Raw genomic sequence first — 19,837 nt, 5'->3', positions numbered from 1 at the left:
AAAAGGTGAATATTACCTTTTTTTTTTTTTTTTGGAATTTAAAGCAGTGTAATAGAAAGAAAAGTTTGAGTAAGAATGAATGACAACAGGTACACAGAGCTGAGAGGAGTGGTTGAAAGTATATTTAGTAAATAGTAAAACATCACTATTTCTTAGTGGATTGACCTATGGTTATAGGACTGGCAAGCAGATGAGTCAGAAGAAAGAAATGGCACATGCTTAGTATAAACTGAAGAGATGTTAATAAGGGGATATTTATAAAGATAGGCAGGGTGAAGGAAACTAGCAAAGACTAGGGCAGTAGTATCCCGTATTAGTAATAGTTGGGAACTATTATCACTCCTAAATGAGCAACGTGAAGAAGACATTCCTAGAACTTGAAGAGTTGCTACAGAGACAAAACTGTGGGCCCAGGGTGGATTTGGGTAGTGTAACCTTGATACTTACAGGTGTACTACTTCAAGACCTTCAGTCAAGTACCTCTCTTTGTTCTTTGTCATCTCCATTGGAAGCTTGCGGGGGTTGAAGTCATTATCTTTCTACTGGCACCCTGGACAGGACTTCTCTTGTTATGTTACTAATGAATTTGGGATAACTGATATTGTTACGTTGTTTGATTGCCCCAGACCCACCCTGTGTTCCTTGGAAGTTCATGCACTAAGATTCCAACGCAGGTCTTTGTTCTGTTTTCCCAGCAATGGCATCGTTCCCGGTGTTTCTGGCTGCTGTGTTGCTTTCCTTCTTTCCTGCACATGGAGAGGTATGGTTGAGATTCAAAATATTTTCAGGTCAATTCAAACAACCTTGAAGGACAGCAAGTGACTAGATCCATTTTCAAAAGTAAAAAGGGCGAGAGTGTCTGGAGCATCACAAAGTATGGTAGCCCCTAAACACATGAAAGTATTGAACACTGGAAATGTGAATAGTCAGAATTGAGATCTGCATAAATATAATACATAGCAGACTTCAAAAACTGAATTTAAAAAGGGAGGTAAAATATCTCATTAATAATTTTAATATGGATTGCATGATGATAGCATGTATTGAATATGCTTTAAAATATATTACAGATATCAATTTAATTTGTTTTACTTTTGTAAAGTGGCCACCAAAAACATCAAAATTATGCTTTAATTATTTTTCTATTGACAACACTGGTCTATGGGTTCAAATGTTAACACACTCTCCTATCTCAAGATCTTTTCTGTGCTTTTATTTCATCTAGTTCAATGTGATCCCCATCAGAAATCAACAATATACTTACATAGTCTCATATTAGCAAAACTTCTTTACAAACATCACCAAATTTAATTTTCACAGTTATTATCTGAGAATAATTATACTTATTTTTTTTTATTATAAAAAAGAAAATTTACTCAGAGAGTAAGCATCTGGATTTCTTCATAATTTTTACAATTAATTTGTGTAAGATAAAATGCTCTAATTTCTATTATGCTGCTTCACTCTAATCATCCCAAGAGCAGTGCTGGTTTGGCTCAGCTGTTGCAGTGTTTGTCTGAGGACCACGGAGCCGCAGGTTCAGTTTCCAGTCAAGGGCATGTACCTCGGTTTTGGGTTCAATCACCAGCATGGTCAGGATCACGTGGGAGGCAGCCAATCTATGTGTCTCTCTCACATCAATGTTTCCCCCCCACACACACACACTCTTTTTAAAGTTCAATTGTAAAATATCCTTGGATGAGTATTTTAAAATAATAATAATAATAATCCCAAAGGCTGTTTCAGTTATCCTCTTCAAATGGTGTGTAGGTGCCCATACAGGAAGTCTATTTTATGATCAAGAAAGCTGTGAACGTGAGGAGCCCTGGTTCCCACTGTCTGTTCCCATGCCCTTCTTTAGCTCTGAGCATACAAATTAGCTAGGACCCCTCCCTCAGACCAGAGAGTTCTGACACTGAGTCAAACCTCATTTGGGCATCAGAAATTCATTCATTATTGATCAAATTTTCAATCTGAAGACATATAGCCATCATACAGGGCTTCAATCAAGTCGTTTTCCATCTTCCCAATTTTTTTCCTAAAGATTTTCTTTCATGGCCCTTTACAATTCTCTGTTAACATCTCTCGTTCATTTCCTGAGCTTCATTCATAAAATTATTTAAAAAGACCATATCGGAGATTCCAAAATGGCAGTGGAGTGAATGGAAGCTACACAGACCATTTCCCAGGACCAAACTGGAATTACAACTAAAATAAAGACAAATCAATGGGAAAAAGAAACAGAAAAGCAACTTGCGAGGATCATATAACCAGGGACACTGACTCAATTTTGTTAGGATTGTGGAGGCATGAGAGGGGACCTGGGAGCCCATGGACAGCAGCGGCTTTAGCTGTGAGCAGCATCCTCGGGTTAAACTCCTAAGCACCTCCACAGTGCAGAGCCAGGACGGATGCTAAATAGCCACTCACCTTGCGCTCTGGCACAGGGAGAGGAGACTGGACTGGAACTGTGTGGGGACAATCAGGATTTGGAGGGGGCTCAGAGATTTTTCTGAGTTGTAGCCACGTAGGACAGTGGCCTTCTTACTCCTTCCCAGGGTTCTCGGGAGAGGCAGTGGCCCCTGCTCAAAGATTCAACCCCACTGAGGTGGGCCACTGAAATGCAAATTGAGGCTCATTAACAACCAGCATCTGCCCCAACCACGGGAAATCCCCTTATGCTGAGCACCTGAGGGAGTTTTTCTTTCACCTGAGAACCCAAGGCTCTTCAAGTAACTGCCGCTGATAGCCTCCAGGATTACTGTACCATTCCTGGGCTAGCAACTCTAACCAGGAAAGTAAGACTTGACAGTGGTGTTTAATATGGGTCCTCTCTCGCTCATCCAAACCCAGGAGATGGAGCCACAAACAACAGAACACCAACACTCACAGGAAAAATTTGCAGGCTCCAAAGCACACTGTGATAGCCAAAATGGTGGAAAAAAGAAACAAGAGCCAAATGAAAGAAAAGGAGACCTCTACCAAAGATGAGATAAATGTGGAGCAGTTAAGCAAGTTAGCAGAGCTAGAATTCAGAGCCATGATCTTGAGGAAGCTCAACAGCATGAGTAAGGACACAGAAATGTTGAAAATCAACCAATTGGAAATTCAAAACCACCAAGAAGAAATGAAGAATGACATATCAGAAATAAAGAACACATTAGTAGGTCTAAACAGCAGAGTAGAAGAAGCTGAGAACCAGATCAGTGAATTAGAAGACAGGGTAGAAAAAAATGAACTAATAAAAAAAACAAAAGGAAAAAACAATGAAAAAAAAGGAAGACAGCTTAAGAGAACTGTGGGACAACTGGAAACATAATAATTTTCACATCATAGGCGTCTCCGAAGAGGAAGAAAATGAGCAAGGGTTAGAGAATATATTTGAAGAAACAGTGACAGAAAACTTCCTTAATTTGGTGAAGGAAGAAGACATTCGAGTTCAAGAATCACAGAGAGCCCCAAGTAAGAAGAACCCAAACAGGCCCACACCAAGACACATAGTAATTAAAATGCCAAAAATTAAAGACAAAAATAGAATCCTAAAAGCAGCAAGAGATAAGTAACAGGTTACCTACAAAGGAAACCCCATTAGGCTCTCAGCTGACTTCTCAACAGAAAAACTACAGGCCAGAAGAAAATGTCTTGAAGTATTCAAGGTCATGAAAAACAAGGATCTGAATCCAAGACTACTCTATCCAGCAAGGCTCTCATTCAAAATACAAGATTGAATAAAGAGCTTTCCAGACCAAAAAAAAAAAAGTTAAAGGAATACATTAGCACCTAACCAGCACTGCAAGAAATGTTAAAAGAACTGCTGCAATTAGTAGAAGAAATAGGAATAAAAATAGAACCAAACTAAAAAAAAATGGCAATAAATAAGTACCTATCAATAATCACCTTAAATCTAAATGGATTGAATGCTCCGATAAAAAGATGCAGAGTAGCTGATTGGATAAGAAAACATGACTCATCTATATATTATTATCAAAGACCCACCTCACAACAAACGACTCATATAGGTTGAAAGTGAAGGGATGGAAAAGTCTTCCAAGCAAACGGAAAGAAAAAAAAAAAATCTGGGGTAACAATACTCATATCTGATAGAATAAACTTCAAAATGAAGGCCATAACTAGAGACAAAGAAGGCCACTACATAATATTGAACGTATCTATCCAAAAGGAAGATGTAACCTTGATAAACATCTATGTACCCAATATAGAAGCACCAACATATATTCAAAATCTTTGGGACGACTTTAAAGGAGAAATCGACAGCAATACAATCATAGCAGGGGACTTCAACACCCCGATGACATCACTGGATAGATCCTCTAGACAAAAAATTAGCAAGAAAACAGACTCTAAATAAAGCACTAGACCAAATGGATTTAATAGAGATCTACAGAGTATTACACCCCAAAACTATAGAATTCACATTCTTCTCAAGTGCACATGGGACTTTCTCAAAGATAGACCACATGATAGGACACAAACTAAATCTCTACAAGTTCAAGGAGAGATAAATTATATCAAGCATCTTCTCAGATCACAATGGCATGAAACTAGAAATCAATTGCAACAAAAACATGCAAAGACATTTGAACACATGGAGGCTAAATAGCATGTTATTGGACAATGAATGGGTTACCATGGTGATCAAGGAAGAAATTAAACACTTCCTGGAAACCAATGAAAATCAACACACAACAACACAAAATCTATGGGATGCCGCGAAAGCAATTCTGAGAGTGAAATTCATAGCACTACAGGCTTACCTCAAGAAGCAAGAAAAATTTCTAATAGACTAACTTCACAACTTAAAGAACTAGAAAGCAAACAAAAAGAAAACCACAGAGCAAGTAGAAGGAGGGAAATAGTAAAGATCAGAGCAGAAATAAATGACATGGAGACCAAAAAGCAATTCAGAGACTCAATGAAACAAAGAGCAGGTTCTTTGAAAAGATAAACAAGATTGATGAACTATTAGCTAGACTCACCAAGAAACAAAAAGAGATAACCCAAATACACAAAATAAGAAATGAAAGAGGAGAAATAATAACTAACACCACAGAAATACAAAGGATTGTGAACAAATATTATGAACAATTATATGCCAACAAATTCAACAATCTGAGCAAAAAGGACAAATTTCAAGAAACAGTCTCCCAAAACTGAACTGGGAAGAGAGAGAAAACTTGAACAGACCAATAACAACAAAATAAATTGAAGATGTAATCAAGACTCTCCCAGCAAACAAAAGCCCAGGCCCGGATAGCTTCATGGGGAAATTTTACTGAATATTCAAAAAAAAAAAAAATACCCATTCTCATCAAACTATTTCAAAAAATTCAAGAAGAAGGAAGACTTCCAAACTTGTTTTATGAAGCCAGCATAATTCTAATTCCAAAACCAGAAAAAGACACTACAAAGAAAGGAAATTACAGACCAATATCCCTGATGAACATAGATGCCAAAATCTTGAATAAAATATTAGCAAATCGGCTCCAGCAATACATCAAAAAAATTATTCACCATGACCAAATGGTATTCATCTCAGGAATGCAAGGCTGGTACAATATTCGCAAATCAATAAATGTGATATACCACATAAATAAAATAAAGAATAAATCCACATTATCATATCAATAGACGATGAAAAAGCATTTGACAAAATCCAGCATCCAATTCTGATAAAAACGCTCAGCAATGTGGGAATAGAGGGATCATATCTCAACATAATAAAGCCATATATCAAAGACCTATAGCCAACATTATACTCAATGGGCAGAAACTAAAAGCATTTCCCTTAAGAACAGGAACAAGATAGGGATGCCCACGTTTGCCACTCTTATTTAACATAGTACTGGAATTCTTACCCACAATATTCAGACACAGAGAAAAAATAAAAGGGAACAAACTGGAAAGGAGGAAGTGTAACTGTCATTATTTGCAGATGACATGATATTATACATAGAAAACACTAAAGACTCCATCAAAAATCTACTACACTTAATAACTGAATTTTGCAAAGTAGTCAGATACAAGATTAACGTTAAGAAATCAATGGCATTCTTATATACCAATGATGAAGTCACAGAAAGAGAAACTGAGAGGACAATCACATTAACCATCGCAGCAAAAAAATTAAGACACCTAGAAATAAACTTAACCAAAGATGTAAAGGATCTATTTGCAGAAAACTACAGGACATTGAAAAAAGAAATAGAGGAAGATATAAAAAGTGAAAGTGCATACCTTGTTCATGGATTGGAAGAATTAACATCATTAAAATGTCCATATTACCCAAATAGATTCAATGGAATCCCCATCAAAATACCAACAACATACTTCACAGAACTAGAACAAATACTTCAAAAGTTTATATGGAACCAAGAAAGACCCCAAATATTCACAACAATCTTGAAAAAGAAGGAAAAAGTAGGTGGGATCACAATACCAGATATCAGGTTATACTACAAAGCTACTGTAATAAAAACAGTCTGGTACTGGCACAAAAACAGGCATATAGACCAGGGAAACAGAACAGAGAACCCAGAAATGGACCCAAGACATTATGCTCAATTAATATTTGACAAAGGAGGCAAGAGCATACAATGGAGTGAAGACAGCCTCTTTAATAAACGGTGTGAAAATTGGATAGCTACATGCAAAAAAATGAAACTAGACCATCAACTTACACCATACACAAGAATAAACTCAAAATGGATAAAAGACTAAAATGTGACTCATGAATCCATAAAAATCCTAGAAGAAACTGTAGGCAACAAAATTTCAGACATCATACGCAGCAGAATTTTCACTGATACATCACCTAAGGCAACAGAAAAAAAGGAGAAAATGAACACATGAGACTACATCAAACTAAAAAGCTTCTGCACAGCAAAAGAAACAATCACCAAAATGGAAAGGCAACCTACTGTATGGGAGAGCATCATTGCCAATGATGGATCAGATAAGGGGGTAATTTCCAATATATAGAGAGTATTCATACAACTCAACAAAAGAAAGACGAACCCAATTAAAAAATGGGCAGAGGAGCTGAATTGACACCTCTCCAAACAGGACATACAAATGGCTAAGAGACATATGAAGAAATGCTCAACATCACTAATCATCAGAGAGATGGAAATTAAAACAACAATGAGGTATCACCTCACACCTGTCAGAATGGCAGCCATCAACAAATCATCAAACAAGTGTTGGTGAGGGTGTGGAGAAAAGGCGACTCTAGTATGCTACTGGTGGGAATGCAGACTGGTGCATCCACTATGGAAAACAATATGGTGTTTCCTCAAAAAATTAAAATTAAACTTCCATTTAATCCAGTGATCCCACTTCTAGGAATATGCCCTAAGAAGCCTGAAACACCAATCAGAAAGAACATATGTACCCCCATATTTGTAGCAGCACTATTTACAATAGCTGAGATCTGGAAACAGCCCAAATGTCCGTCAGTAGACTGATGGATAAAACGGTGGTGGTACATATACACAATGGAGTACTATGCAGCTGTAAGAAAGAAAGATCTCTTATCCTTTGAGACAACATGGAGACACCTGGAAAGTATTATCGTAAGCGAAATAAGCCAAACAGAGAAAGGCAAGTATCATATGATCTCACTTATTTGTGGAATATAATGAACATAACAGTCTGAGGAATGGGGTAGTCCCAGAGATGTGGAAGTGGAGTACAGACTGACAATCCCCAGAGAGGGGGTTGTGGGCTGAGATAAACCACAGAACTTATTTGTATGCATGCACGAAAAATGGACATGAACAACAAAGCTGGGGACAGGGTGGGGAGGGAAGGGTAGGGGGAATCAGTTGGGGAGAAAGGAGAAACATCTGTAACAAAAATAAATTAATTAATTAAAGAAAATGAGAAAATAAAAAAATAAAAGAGACCATATCATCATGTCTTTTGCACATCCCCACCATCTAGTGGGGTTGCCTTCTCAAGGTGCTTAGGAAACACTATTCACCTCTTAAAACCCAATTTCCTAGCACCAATCATAAACAATTAATTTCTCCTTCCTCTGTATGTAGTAGATATTGCCTATCATTTCATTTATCATATGGTATTATTGTTATTTGTCATATGGTCTATCCAATATAAATTATTTAAGGATAGACAGATACCATATTTTATCCATTTCATTCTCAACATGTTTCATATTTCTCATCATCTAATTAAAACTTTATTAATACTTATTTAAAAATAAACAAAAACATGTCTTTTTTTAGTAGATTTTTTAAATCTACAAAACACGATTGGATAAGAAGCAGAACATAATTACTTCTTTCTCAGGAGCCACATTTTGATATGCTTTGAGATGAAACTGTTTCAAGCAGGTTTTTGAGGGTTAACAGGACTTGTCCAGGTATGTTACTTGACACTTTCATTGACCACTGCTAATATTTTCAAGTGTGTCCCTTTCATTTAGGAGTCAGTGGGTGGAATGTGCCAGATCTGTGGGTACATTCGTTCTGATCCCTGTCCTTAGGAACATACGAGTAGGAGTGAAAATGGACTAGATAGTGGCCATAGAACGTGGTCAGACCTATGTTTGCAGTATTTGGAGAGCACTGAATAAAACTCAGTATTTGAAAGAGGAGAGTATAACTTATTCCAGAGTCTCAAGGAAAATCAACAAAGGGCTCTGTTTGTTGAGACTTATACTTCAAAACCTTGGTGTATGCTTCTATAGCATCGCATTCTTGTGTAAATTCAGGCCATCAAATTGTGGAAACCTTATGGAACAATCACACAACCTACTCTGCCTCTGGGCTTAGACACTCCTCCCTCAAAGACACATAAAAAGTATGAGGATCTGGTTTAATACCTTAATTATATTTTTGTTACTAAAATGAACAAAGTCAGTAATAGTCTATTAATTGGATAGTTTTGATCCCTCCAAATTGCCTTGGAGGTTTGTTTAATATTATAAAACGGTCTTTTGGGTAATTCCATAAAATCTGCTACATAACAGGTAGAACCATTGACTAGAGTATTGAATACTCTTGAACTGGGCTTAAACATTCTTCCTTTGAATATAGGTAGCATGTCTGGTCAAAGTTCCCCTTAAAGTCTAGATGAATCCCCTGTCCCCACGCTTGCAATTCCCTTACTGCAGCCTGACTGTGAATGAGAATGTCTTATAACTTTGTTGTTATGCTATCACTCATCTGTCTTGAAAATCACATTATGGCATCTCCTAATACTAGAAAGTGGTACTTGTGGCCCCAGAGGTGTTTTTAAATACGTTTTTATTGATTTTTTTTTTTTTTTTTTTTTTTTAGAGAGAGAACGTGAGAAATATCGATGTGAGAGAGAAACATAGATCAGTTACTTCCTGTACCCACCCCGACCTGGGATTGAACCTGAAACATGGGTATGGCATGTTCCCTGACCGGGAATTGAACCAGCAACTTTTCCATGCAAAAGACAATGCTCAACCAACTGAGCCACACCGGCCAGGACATCAGAGGAGTTTGTAGTTGTCATGATATGAATAACACTCACACTCTCAAAATTTAATACTATTTCTTTCCTATTTAAAAGTCATAGCTTTGGTCCAGATTCCTTGGCAATGCTTAACAACTGATACTGGTTTGAAAAAAATTCTTAAATAATCTTTGTAAAACTTAAAAACATTAATGATTCTAATTTGGTTTTCCTCTAGGATCTCGATATTGATGATTTGTCAACGACCCAGAAAGAAGTGCAACAAGAGATTGTAAATAAACACAATGACCTACGGAGAGCCGTCTCTCCGCCTGCCAGCAACATGCTGAAGATGGTAAGAGGCAGTAAGGAGGGAAGGGTCCAAGCCAGCATAGGCTTCTAGTCAATAAGATCTCCTGAGAACTCTGTGACTTAGGAAGTTCAGTGTCTGTCATTTCCACAGAGCTGTGTTATGGACAAGGCAGAACTACTTTTTTCATTCCACATGCTGTTTTTGCTTATGCATTATATATCATCCTGCCATGATTAGTGCTATTCACTAGAATAATATAATCTGTCAGAATCGAGTGGCTATCCTGGCAATTTCAGTTTCCCATCTTTGTGAGTCGAATTTCTCTTCCCAGAAAAAAAATGCATACATGTATATATAATTTGCATACAAGATCAAGGTATCCATGGAGCGTCTGAAGCCATTTGTGAACCCTGCTGGCCCTGAGATTAGTGTATGCCATCTGACCTTGATAATTTGGCTTTTAGACACTTTCACTGGGCCGTTTCTGTTTGTTTTGATCCCAAACAATTTCCAGTAAGTTATCTGGCTGTAGGCAGCTCTTCTGTCCAGTTCCTCTCAGTACAATCAGACGACCTATAATCATCATCGACATCATCCTTATTACTGATGTCCACTACAGTTTCACCTTGCAACCTAGACCTTTCCTCGGAGATATGCTGTTCATTGGGGAAATTCACGTTTTGCTTACTTGAAGCTTAAAGGAATCCTTTTTAAGGAAGAGAGTACAAAACTATCTTACCCCTGCAAATTGGAAAAAAAAAAAAAAATGAACATGCATATTCTGAGGTTCCCTAGAACAACCTTGGAAGGGCCTATGCAAGAGAGGGGCCCAAAGCTAACCTTCATTAGCTCCATGAGACAAGGCAAAAACTCTTAATTGTATGTTATAATGGTTTGATGACTTGACCATTTTACAGGGCTATTTATGTTGTGGAGGTAGAATTAAACCCAAATCTTTAGTGTCGTTATGTTTTTCTGATCATGAGCTCACATAATCTAGAATCAGAAAGGCCTTTTCCCATTAGGATCCATGCCATTTTGGGTAAATAACAGACCATTCTGGACCCAGTACTGAAAGCCAAATATCCCCCAAATGGCTTCATTGAGGGAGGGGGAGGGGTGAGGAAATTAGAATGCAGTATGCCAGCTCAATGTTACAGGAAAAGTAACATCAATACATCTACATGTTTATCGATATTTGCAGCAGGACCACTGCTGAAAGTCTTTAGGTGTTCCTGCTGTGCTATCATACGTAGACGATGAACTATCTCAGATTTTACAGTTACTTAGGGTAGCCATACTATCTATCTCTCTCTCTATATTTTTAATCCTCACCTGAGGACATTTTTCCAAATATCTTCAGATAGAGTGGGAATGGGGGAGAGAGAGAGGGAAACACCAATGTGAGAGAGACACATCAACTGGCTGCCTCCCACATGACCTGGACCAAGGCCAGAGATGTGCCCTTGGCCAAAATCGAATCCGCAACTCATTGGTCCACGGACCGACACTCTAACCACTGAGCCAAACCGGCCAGAGCTCTATATTTCTTTATGGGGCAGAAAAAGGGCACATCAAAAATATGTCTTTGATTGGAAGAATAATCAGAATATGCATGTACAGAAAAATGTATAATGATGTGAGTTCAACCTACCAATCTCATTATAAAGTTTATGCACCTTCACGGTTTGACTCATTAAGTGCATATCTTTTCCCTCTTTGTTTTAGAGTTGGGACAGCAAGGCAGCAGCACAGGCCCAACAGTGGGCAGACAAGTGCCATTACAGACACAGCTCACCACAGGATCGAGCACTCGGTATGTAAATGTATAAATATTTGTTGAGTAGACAAACAAGATAATCAGGGGCCATTTTGTCATGCTGCATGAAGATATTAAATGTTGCTTCTAAAGCTGCCTTTTTCATGGTCAAGTATCTCTGTGCAAAAGAAAACTCTGAGAAGCGCCACCTTGTGCTTTATTGTTTTATCATTTACAAAAACTGTCTCCCACAATATCACATTTGTCCCTCTTGCCCATCTCATGAGTAAAGCAGGTCATGTGACTTCTCTTGTCTATTTTAAAGAGTAGGGGACTCACTGTTAGCGGGAAAACAATTGCTTATAAGTATGTCTGGGAAGTTTAAAATGAGAATTACAGGCTTCTAACCCAGGGCCCTTTTCATACTATGGAGCCTGTTTGTGTGTTGAAAACTACTTATTTTTGGATTTATAAAATATGTTGAATTTTTTCAAACAGTTTCTGGATTTTACTCAAAAATATTTAGCATTAGCATCATTTAAATTTTTGATGACAGTAAGTCAAGTGTTTTGTATGTTCTGGGTGCCTCTTACAAAGCATGAAATACTATATGAGACTAAAAAATAGCCTCAAAGACATGACCTCTACACCAAAGAACCTGAAAACAATTAGATATCATATGTATTAACAAGTAAACAAAATATTTACTTAATTATCAAATGATAGATATAGGCCAGCCCAAGTTGAAAGTAGTAAATAACTCACCTGTTTTGAAAATAGGACTGCCATTGTTATTTGCATTTTTTAATACTATAATTTAATGAGATTCTGAAGAGGGGTGACTACATTCAGTAGAAGATTGAAACAAATGGTTTTGAAGATTCGTCTACTGTTAAAATCTCAGCTTCTTTCTTTCCCTCATAAGAAACTATTCAAGAGTAGTTTATACTCCCTTTAAGTAGCATATAGATATTACATTTTAAACCATCCAAGCATAAATCTTAATTTCAGGGTTTAAAAAATATATTGAAATGTTTATGAGCTGCAAAAGACTTTTATCCTCATTCTCTGAGGAGCATTTGGCCTGTGATGTTATGGTTTGCTGATTAAGGGGAAACCCAGAAACTTTGAATATATTATCCCTCTTGGTGTCATTTGTTTCATGCTTGGGGCCCTAAAGACTGAGAGTAAAATTGTTTTATCTTGTTTTTTAAATGCTTTCATCAATTTTTTTTGAAACAGAGGAAGAGAGAGAAAGAGATAGAAACATCAATGTGAGAGAGAAACATCTATCTGCTGCCTCCTGCATGCCCCCTACTGGGGATCCAGCCTGCAACCCAGGCATGTGTTTTGACCAGAAATCGAACTGGGACCTCTCTGTCCAGGGAATGATGCTTAATCCACTGAGCCATACCGGCTGGGCAGATTGTTTTCAAAGTTCACACAAAATAACAGCCCTAAGCATTTATTAAAGTTGCTATATATAAAAACTGTCTGGTAAATGGGGGTGAGAGTAGGAGAAATATTATGAGTTGCTTTCTGCCTTCAGCAAACTAACAGTACCCAGCAGAGAGAGTCTGAGGCTTAATATCTACTCCCCCTAGAGCCATTCATTTATTTGCCTGTTAAATTTAACATGTAAATAAATGAATGGCTCTAGGGGGAGTAGATATTAAAGAAAGAGGATTTCATCTACTCAAAATTTTTACATGTTGAAATCAGCCTCAATGTGTTTCGCACATCTATTCAGCTTCTATTCAGCTTATAGCTGATAAGGAACTCTCTATGTATTAATGAACAGTTAGCCACTATGGACTCTGTGCTTGAAGGAACTCTAGGGACTCTAGACAGATAGATGATAGATAGATAGACAGATAGATCTCTCTTGATATTTATACATATACATATACATATATATGTATATATATGTGTGTGTGTATATATATCTAGATAGATAAATATAGATAGATAGATGATAGACAGATAGATAGATAGATAGATAGATAGATAGATAGATGATAGATAGATAGATAGATAGATAGATAGATATAGCATGCTTTATTGTTTTCCTCATGAATGATCTCTTTCTTCTTAGGTCAAACTAAGTGTGGCGAGAATCTGTTTATGTCAAGTGAGCCTACTCTGTGGTCACATGCAATCCAAAACTGGTTCGATGAGACAAATGATTTTGTCTATGGTGTAGGACCAAAATATGAGGATGCCAAGGTTGGACATTATACCCAGGTGAGACAGACAAATGAAAAAAAAAAAAAAACCTTGCCATAAATGCCCTAAAAAGAAAGCTTCTCAAAATTTTGACTGATTCCAATGTTAACTCTGGGGGAAGATCTCAAGTAGGTAAAGAATAGTCTTTGCGTTTTGTAGGTATTTCAGCTGTGAGCTGTCATTTGTCAAAAGCCTCTGGGCTTTTAATAGAGAAACATACTCTGTATTTTTTAAAGAGTTAAATGGATAAAATAGTGAAAATGTAATATTTTTCAATATTTTTACTTTAATTACATAATTAAAATATTTTCATAAGGTATGTGCAATTGTACATCAGTAATATTATTTTCAGTTTTTTATTTTCCATTATTTGTTGTTTTTGTTTGTTTGTTTTTTTGACAGTTCCTTCTCCAATGCATTCTCACATTTTTACTTATGGGTTTGTAGGTTGCTTGGTACTCATCTTTCAAAGTTGGATGCGGAATGACCTATTGTCCCAATGAACCAACTCTAAAATACTACTATGTTTGCCAATATTGTCCTGCGTAAGTATATACTTTCAAATTTGCTGTCAATGATGCCATCAGCAATTGAATATTTTAAAATTATCATGTAACAGACAACTCAGACTGAAAAAGCAGATTTCAGTGAAGGGGAGAGATAAATATTTAGAAAATTTTTCCTAAATTTGAGACATAATCAACTTCTCAGAAAGAAGACCAAATTCTCAGTTTCAAGTTTAATATCCTGTAGCTGTCTTCCATCACGATTAAAATTATGTGTCTACCCTCTCAATTGCTTTTCCTGAGGCTCAGGGTGGCTTAATGGGTACATGTTGTGTGTTTTCTAGATTTGGTACTGTCTCCATTTTTATTAAATTCACTTTCTAGAGAGTGATAGCTTGATGAGAAGGCCAAGGGTAAAGGTGAAGCAGCCAATGGCAATGACATTTTAGTGATCCCAGCCCTTTTTCCGCAAATGGTCCCCCTTCTGCTTATCTGAAAATACCTCTAATGTACTATTTTGAATTGATTAAATCTTGGGCCTCCAAGAGTTTTCAGGAAATTCCTGATATATTTCAAATTGCCAAGAAAAGGCAATTTCTTAAGTCTTTGCTTCTTAGAATTTAACACAAAAATCTCTGAAGGAACCAGCCATTAAAATTTTGATTTATAGCAGAAAATATACCCCTTTTTCAAGCAATATATTTGAATTATCCACAAAAATTTCTATAAATATATTGAAGATATATTCACAATATATAGGTTATTTTTAATGTTTGAAATTCCTTGCCACTGGAAGAAGAAAGTCCCCCCAAATCAAGCTTCCCACATCATTCCCACATCATTTATGCCAGGTGAGGTTGGATTCCAGTTTGAGAAGTGTGAGCTTCAAAGTCATTTTCCTGTAAGCACTGGTTGGTAGGAAGAACTGAAGGTTCCTAAGAGAACACACCACAACTCACTGGCAGGCTGTGAGGGAGGAGACCCCTGGAGCCAGGCATCAGTAGTGAGAGTTGGAGTGAGTAATAAGGAAAATAGGAGTGAGAAGACTTCTAAATCATTTTTATACCTGTTTCACAATTTTTTCCAAGGGCTCACACATGTATAGCTATATTCTGTGAAGGGAGACTGCAACTCAGATGCATTACCTTGGGACTTGGGACTACTTGGTCCAATGGAAACTTTGATTCTTGCATTTTCACATTATAGTTGCCAATAGGATAATAATCATGAATGACACGCATTTTAAGACCATTATACCCTGGAGATTTGTGCTAATGAAACTTTTCTTACTAACATTCCCATTTTTGGTAAACATAAAAATCTCACACACAATAATCTCTCAACATTCAAAACCCTTCCTAACACACTCACTTTTCACAACGCCATTGAAAACATCACCACCCTGCAGCTAGAACCCAAAATTTATCTTGGAGTTTTACTTTCCCCCGTTCATATTATAAAAATTATAATTATAGTTACCTTTTAAAATATAAAATTATATTTAACATTAAGTATTTTCCATAACACAACCTTCTGTCCCCTCTGAGCTTCTACTCACTCTCTAGGGGATCTGCTTGACCCTTAGGCAGCACCTCAGGGTGCACCGATGTACCATTTCATCAAGTCTACTGAGAGATGAAGAGTGTTGCCACAGTGAAATATACTCTCAAAACGTTAGGCCCTATTTATTCCATTTCAGTTGCTCAGACTATGAGATGATGGTCAAGGAAGTGAGTGTATGTGTGAATTAAGATCTCACTTTGTATTATCTGAGTCTTCACTGGGAATATTAGTTTTTCAATTGACAAGATTAAAAACATTGAATAAATAATCAGATATATATGGTGACAGATGCTACCCTTGGAACAGAAACTAAACCCAAAAAATAAAAATTAAAAAGTTTGACATGTTGTTTTTCAAATTTCAGTGGTAATGTTGCTAGCAGAAAATATACCCCTTATCTGCAAGGAAAATCGTGTGCCAGCTGCCCTGATCACTGTGACAATGGACTATGCAGTAAGTTTGAAGTCATTAATTTACTGGTATAATTATATGACCTGATATATATATTTTTTAAATTAGGAAAGCTCTTAAAAGGAACCAAATTAAGCCATACCTTCATGCAAAAGTCAAGAAAATTATTCAACAGAGTGTGTTTAAGCAAAAATCTTAAACCCTTCAGTATATATGTATTATTTGCAATGAAAGCCTGTTACCATGTGTAACCTAAATAATATCTACCATCAATATACATTTTGACTATGTTGAACCCATTACATATTGGCATATATGAAAATGTTTCTGTGAAAATAATTTATTGTAATTAAATATGAATTTTCTTTTCATCAAAGTTAATGCCATTATAGAAAAAGTGACATTTTAAAAAGAAAATATGTACAAATATCAAAGTGTGAGACCACAGAATATGGCTCAGTCTGGACAAGCACAACAAATATAATCCCTTGTAAACCAAAGTATTCATTATATCAAATTCCTAATTTTCTTCATAGCTTAGTTAGAATCATCAAGTTTAATTTAATAATCATTTGCACTCTTGTTTGCCAGTAACTTTTATGTACTTTTAAAATGCTTATCAAATCTGCATATAGCATTATTACCTAATAGAAGCCCCAAAACTATTTTAACAAAAAGGATTACAATGAATGCCATATAATTTCTCATTCCCAGTGTTGTTATAAATTGAGGTACAACAAGTTGGGTTTTTGTTTTTTGTTTTAGTTTAGAATTATTATGAACAATACAGTTGAGACATTTTTACCTCTCAAATTCATTCACCTGACTGAATTGTAGTGTTCTTTCTGGGTGAACTATATAGCCATAATTCAGAATACTGATGATATAAAAAGCTATCAATTAACTAAAGAAGAAAATACTTATACCTTTGCTGAATACTATCTGTTCAGAAGTTTGGAATGTATCTTGTTAGCAATGAGTAGCCAACTGAAAGCTTTTAGGCAGAAGAGTGATGAGATCAGAAATGTGTTTTATAAAGAGCTCCTGGCAGGAGTAGAAAGAAACAATTGGGTAGAAGCCAGCTGAGAGACTATTGAAAAACATGGTTTCAAAAACCAAATAAGTATCTTTACTGTATTAGGGCAAAATTAATGAAGAAGAAGGGACAGTTTATGAGAGACAGGGAGAAGTAGAATAGCCAGCGTTCATTACGTGTGCTTGTAATGTGTTGATAAAAAAAAAGGGGGGGGGGATGAGTCCAGGTAGTTTCCTGGTTCCTGGTTGGAATTATTTAGTAGTGGAGCTGGCCATTCCCCTGAGCTTGGGTGAATTGAGTTGGAAGTTGAAGAGGGATACCAAAGAAATGTCAAACTTGTAGGTAGGATGATGAATTTAGTTTGAGATGTGTTGAATTGGGAGTTGGGGAGGGATACCAAAGAAATGTCAAACTTGTAGGTAGGATGATGAATTTAGTTTGAGATTTGTTGAGTCTGTCTGTGGCCACTGAAGGACATCCAAGTGGAAATGTCCAATAATAATAGTAAAATCTTGTTTTAACACTGTCACACTCACATCTTCTCATAATGACTTCTTACTCCTAAAGGAAAGGCTGGTGGCATTAGAGTCTGGTGGCAACAATGCCCAATGTAACTATCTGCAGTGATGGCAATGTTCCACATTGGCACTGTCCTGTGAAGTAGTCCCTAAATACATCTACTATCGAACACTTGACATGTAACTAGTACCACTGAGGACCTGAAATTTCAAAGTTATTTAATAAAGTTTAAATTTAAACAACCACATGGTTAGTGGCTATATTGTTGGAAAGTATAGTTCCAGAGAGATTTACTTAATTTCATTTACCCTGTTTTCTGAGGGAGGAAAGTCAGTCAATTATTTTGGAAACATTTGCAAAAGCTCAAATTCTACAAGAAATGATGCCTTAATCAGTGAATTTAACTAAGGAACCTTATGTGTCACAAGATTTGAAATGACCATCAGAGTGTCATGAATAATGCCAACTTGTTTGCTCTATTCCCTCCTCTTCCCTCACATGGAATTTATTGTGTGGGTTAGTTACTGCTGTGGAGCAAAATGACACTGAAGTGACTAATTTATTTGTTTTTCTTCCAGCCAATTCTTGCGAGTATGAGGATGTGTATAGTAACTGTAAAGATTTGAAGAACCAAGTGGGCTGTGAACATACTCTCGTCAAGGGCAGTTGCAAGGCTTCCTGCAACTGTTCAAACAAAATTTATTAAATGCCCAATACAGACCGGTCATGGCTAAGTGGGGGAGAAGCCACATCTACTTACACTTGACATTCATTAGCAAAGAAATCGTAGACATGCCCGCTATGAATTTCATTCCAAACAGTAATGTCTTTGTCTCTTGGATGCGCTTTTTACTTGACAGAAATCTCTTTCATCCAAAGAAGTGTTCGCATATGTGGTCTTTAATTCCTCCTCTGCCATCTATCCTTCTTCTCACTTATCTAGCTTCCATCCTTATAATTAAATTGATTTTCTTCCTCCTAAGGTAACCCCAACCTTTGTTTACTCAAAATCAATGAAGACTTCTGATTATTCATCTGCATAAATCGTACAGTACAATATGACCGCACCTTCCTTTTTAAACCTCTCTCCTTTTAGACAAATATTCCTTAAAGAAGAATTTAATATAATATACATAATTAATCTTTCCTTCAGGAGGTGGAAATGAGCCCTCACCCTTTTGAGTCTAGGCTGAACTTAGTGACTTATTTCCAAAGAGTAAAGTATGGAAAGGGAACAACAGTAATTTTACAGCAGAGAAATTGGGCAAATACCACCTTAAACAAGCAAAGTTAGCATCTTCTATAACAAGTCATGTGGACTCATGTTCTTTTCATCTGATGTAATTAGAAGGGCATTTCACTTCTGGGGTGTTCTTTCTAAAAACTTGTAACTCAAATATCATCACAAGATAAAACATTAGGCAAACTTAAATTGAAGTCCAGTCTACAAAATACACCTGACCAGGACTCCTCCAAACTGTTAAAATCATGAGCAAATTCAGAGATTTCGTTACAGACCAGAGTAGAATGAGCAAACAGGAAATCTAAATACAATGTGGTATTTTGGGTCAGATCCTGGAACAGAAAAAGGTCATTAATAGAAAAAATGGTGACATCTGAATAGAGTGTAGTGTTTTTAATAGTAGTGTTGATTTCTTACTCTTTCCAATTGCACCAGAGTCATGTAAAATGATAACATTATGGGAAACTATGTGGAAATTCTCTGTACTACCTTAGCAACATTTCTGTAACTCTAAAAATGCTCCAAAATTAAAAATGCATTATACAAAAACAATGTCTTGACTCCATGACACTTCACACTTGTTTTCTAGATTATCTGGCTTTTCTTTGTCAGACTCTCCTACCCATCCATCCACTCACCCCAGGATTTAGTTCCTCTATTCCACTGCTAAATGTTTGATTTTGTCATTTTCAAAAACTTTCAGATAACATCAAGGATTAGATTGTCAAATCAAACACACATGCTTATCCAGTGTCAAGCATCACTAATCATTTCAAGGAGATAAGTAATGAGGCAA

General features: G+C 36.6%; 1 protein-coding gene across 1 annotated transcript; it reads left to right on the top strand.

Moving 5' to 3' along the window:
* The first annotated feature begins 697 nt into the window (after positions 1-697).
* On the top strand, positions 698-18,504 carry LOC118621565 (cysteine-rich secretory protein 3-like). Its single transcript, XM_036248885.1, has 7 exons — positions 698-760; positions 9,704-9,820; positions 11,507-11,594; positions 13,633-13,781; positions 14,211-14,308; positions 16,197-16,285; positions 18,377-18,504. The coding sequence occupies exons 1-7, from the start codon at positions 698-700 to the stop codon at positions 18,502-18,504; spliced, it is 732 nt and encodes a 243-aa protein (XP_036104778.1).
* Positions 18,505-19,837: the final 1,333 nt, after the last annotated feature.

Source organism: Molossus molossus, unplaced genomic scaffold, assembly GCF_014108415.1.
Source record: "Molossus molossus isolate mMolMol1 unplaced genomic scaffold, mMolMol1.p scaffold_m16_p_8, whole genome shotgun sequence".
Classification (NCBI taxonomy): domain Eukaryota; kingdom Metazoa; phylum Chordata; class Mammalia; order Chiroptera; family Molossidae; genus Molossus; species Molossus molossus.
Note: the sequence above shows the minus strand (reverse complement) of the source record. Positions and strands in the feature narration are given on the sequence as shown.

Coding starts and splice junctions, on each gene's coding strand:
- LOC118621565 (XM_036248885.1), top strand. CDS start 698: ATGGCATCGTTCCCGGTGTTTCTGGCTGCTGTGTTGCTTTCCTTCTTT. Junction 9,821..11,506: donor CCAGCAACATGCTGAAGATG/GTAAGAGGCAGT, acceptor TCTTTGTTTTAG/AGTTGGGACAGCAAGGCAGC. Junction 14,309..16,196: donor GTTTGCCAATATTGTCCTGC/GTAAGTATATAC, acceptor TTCAAATTTCAG/TGGTAATGTTGCTAGCAGAA.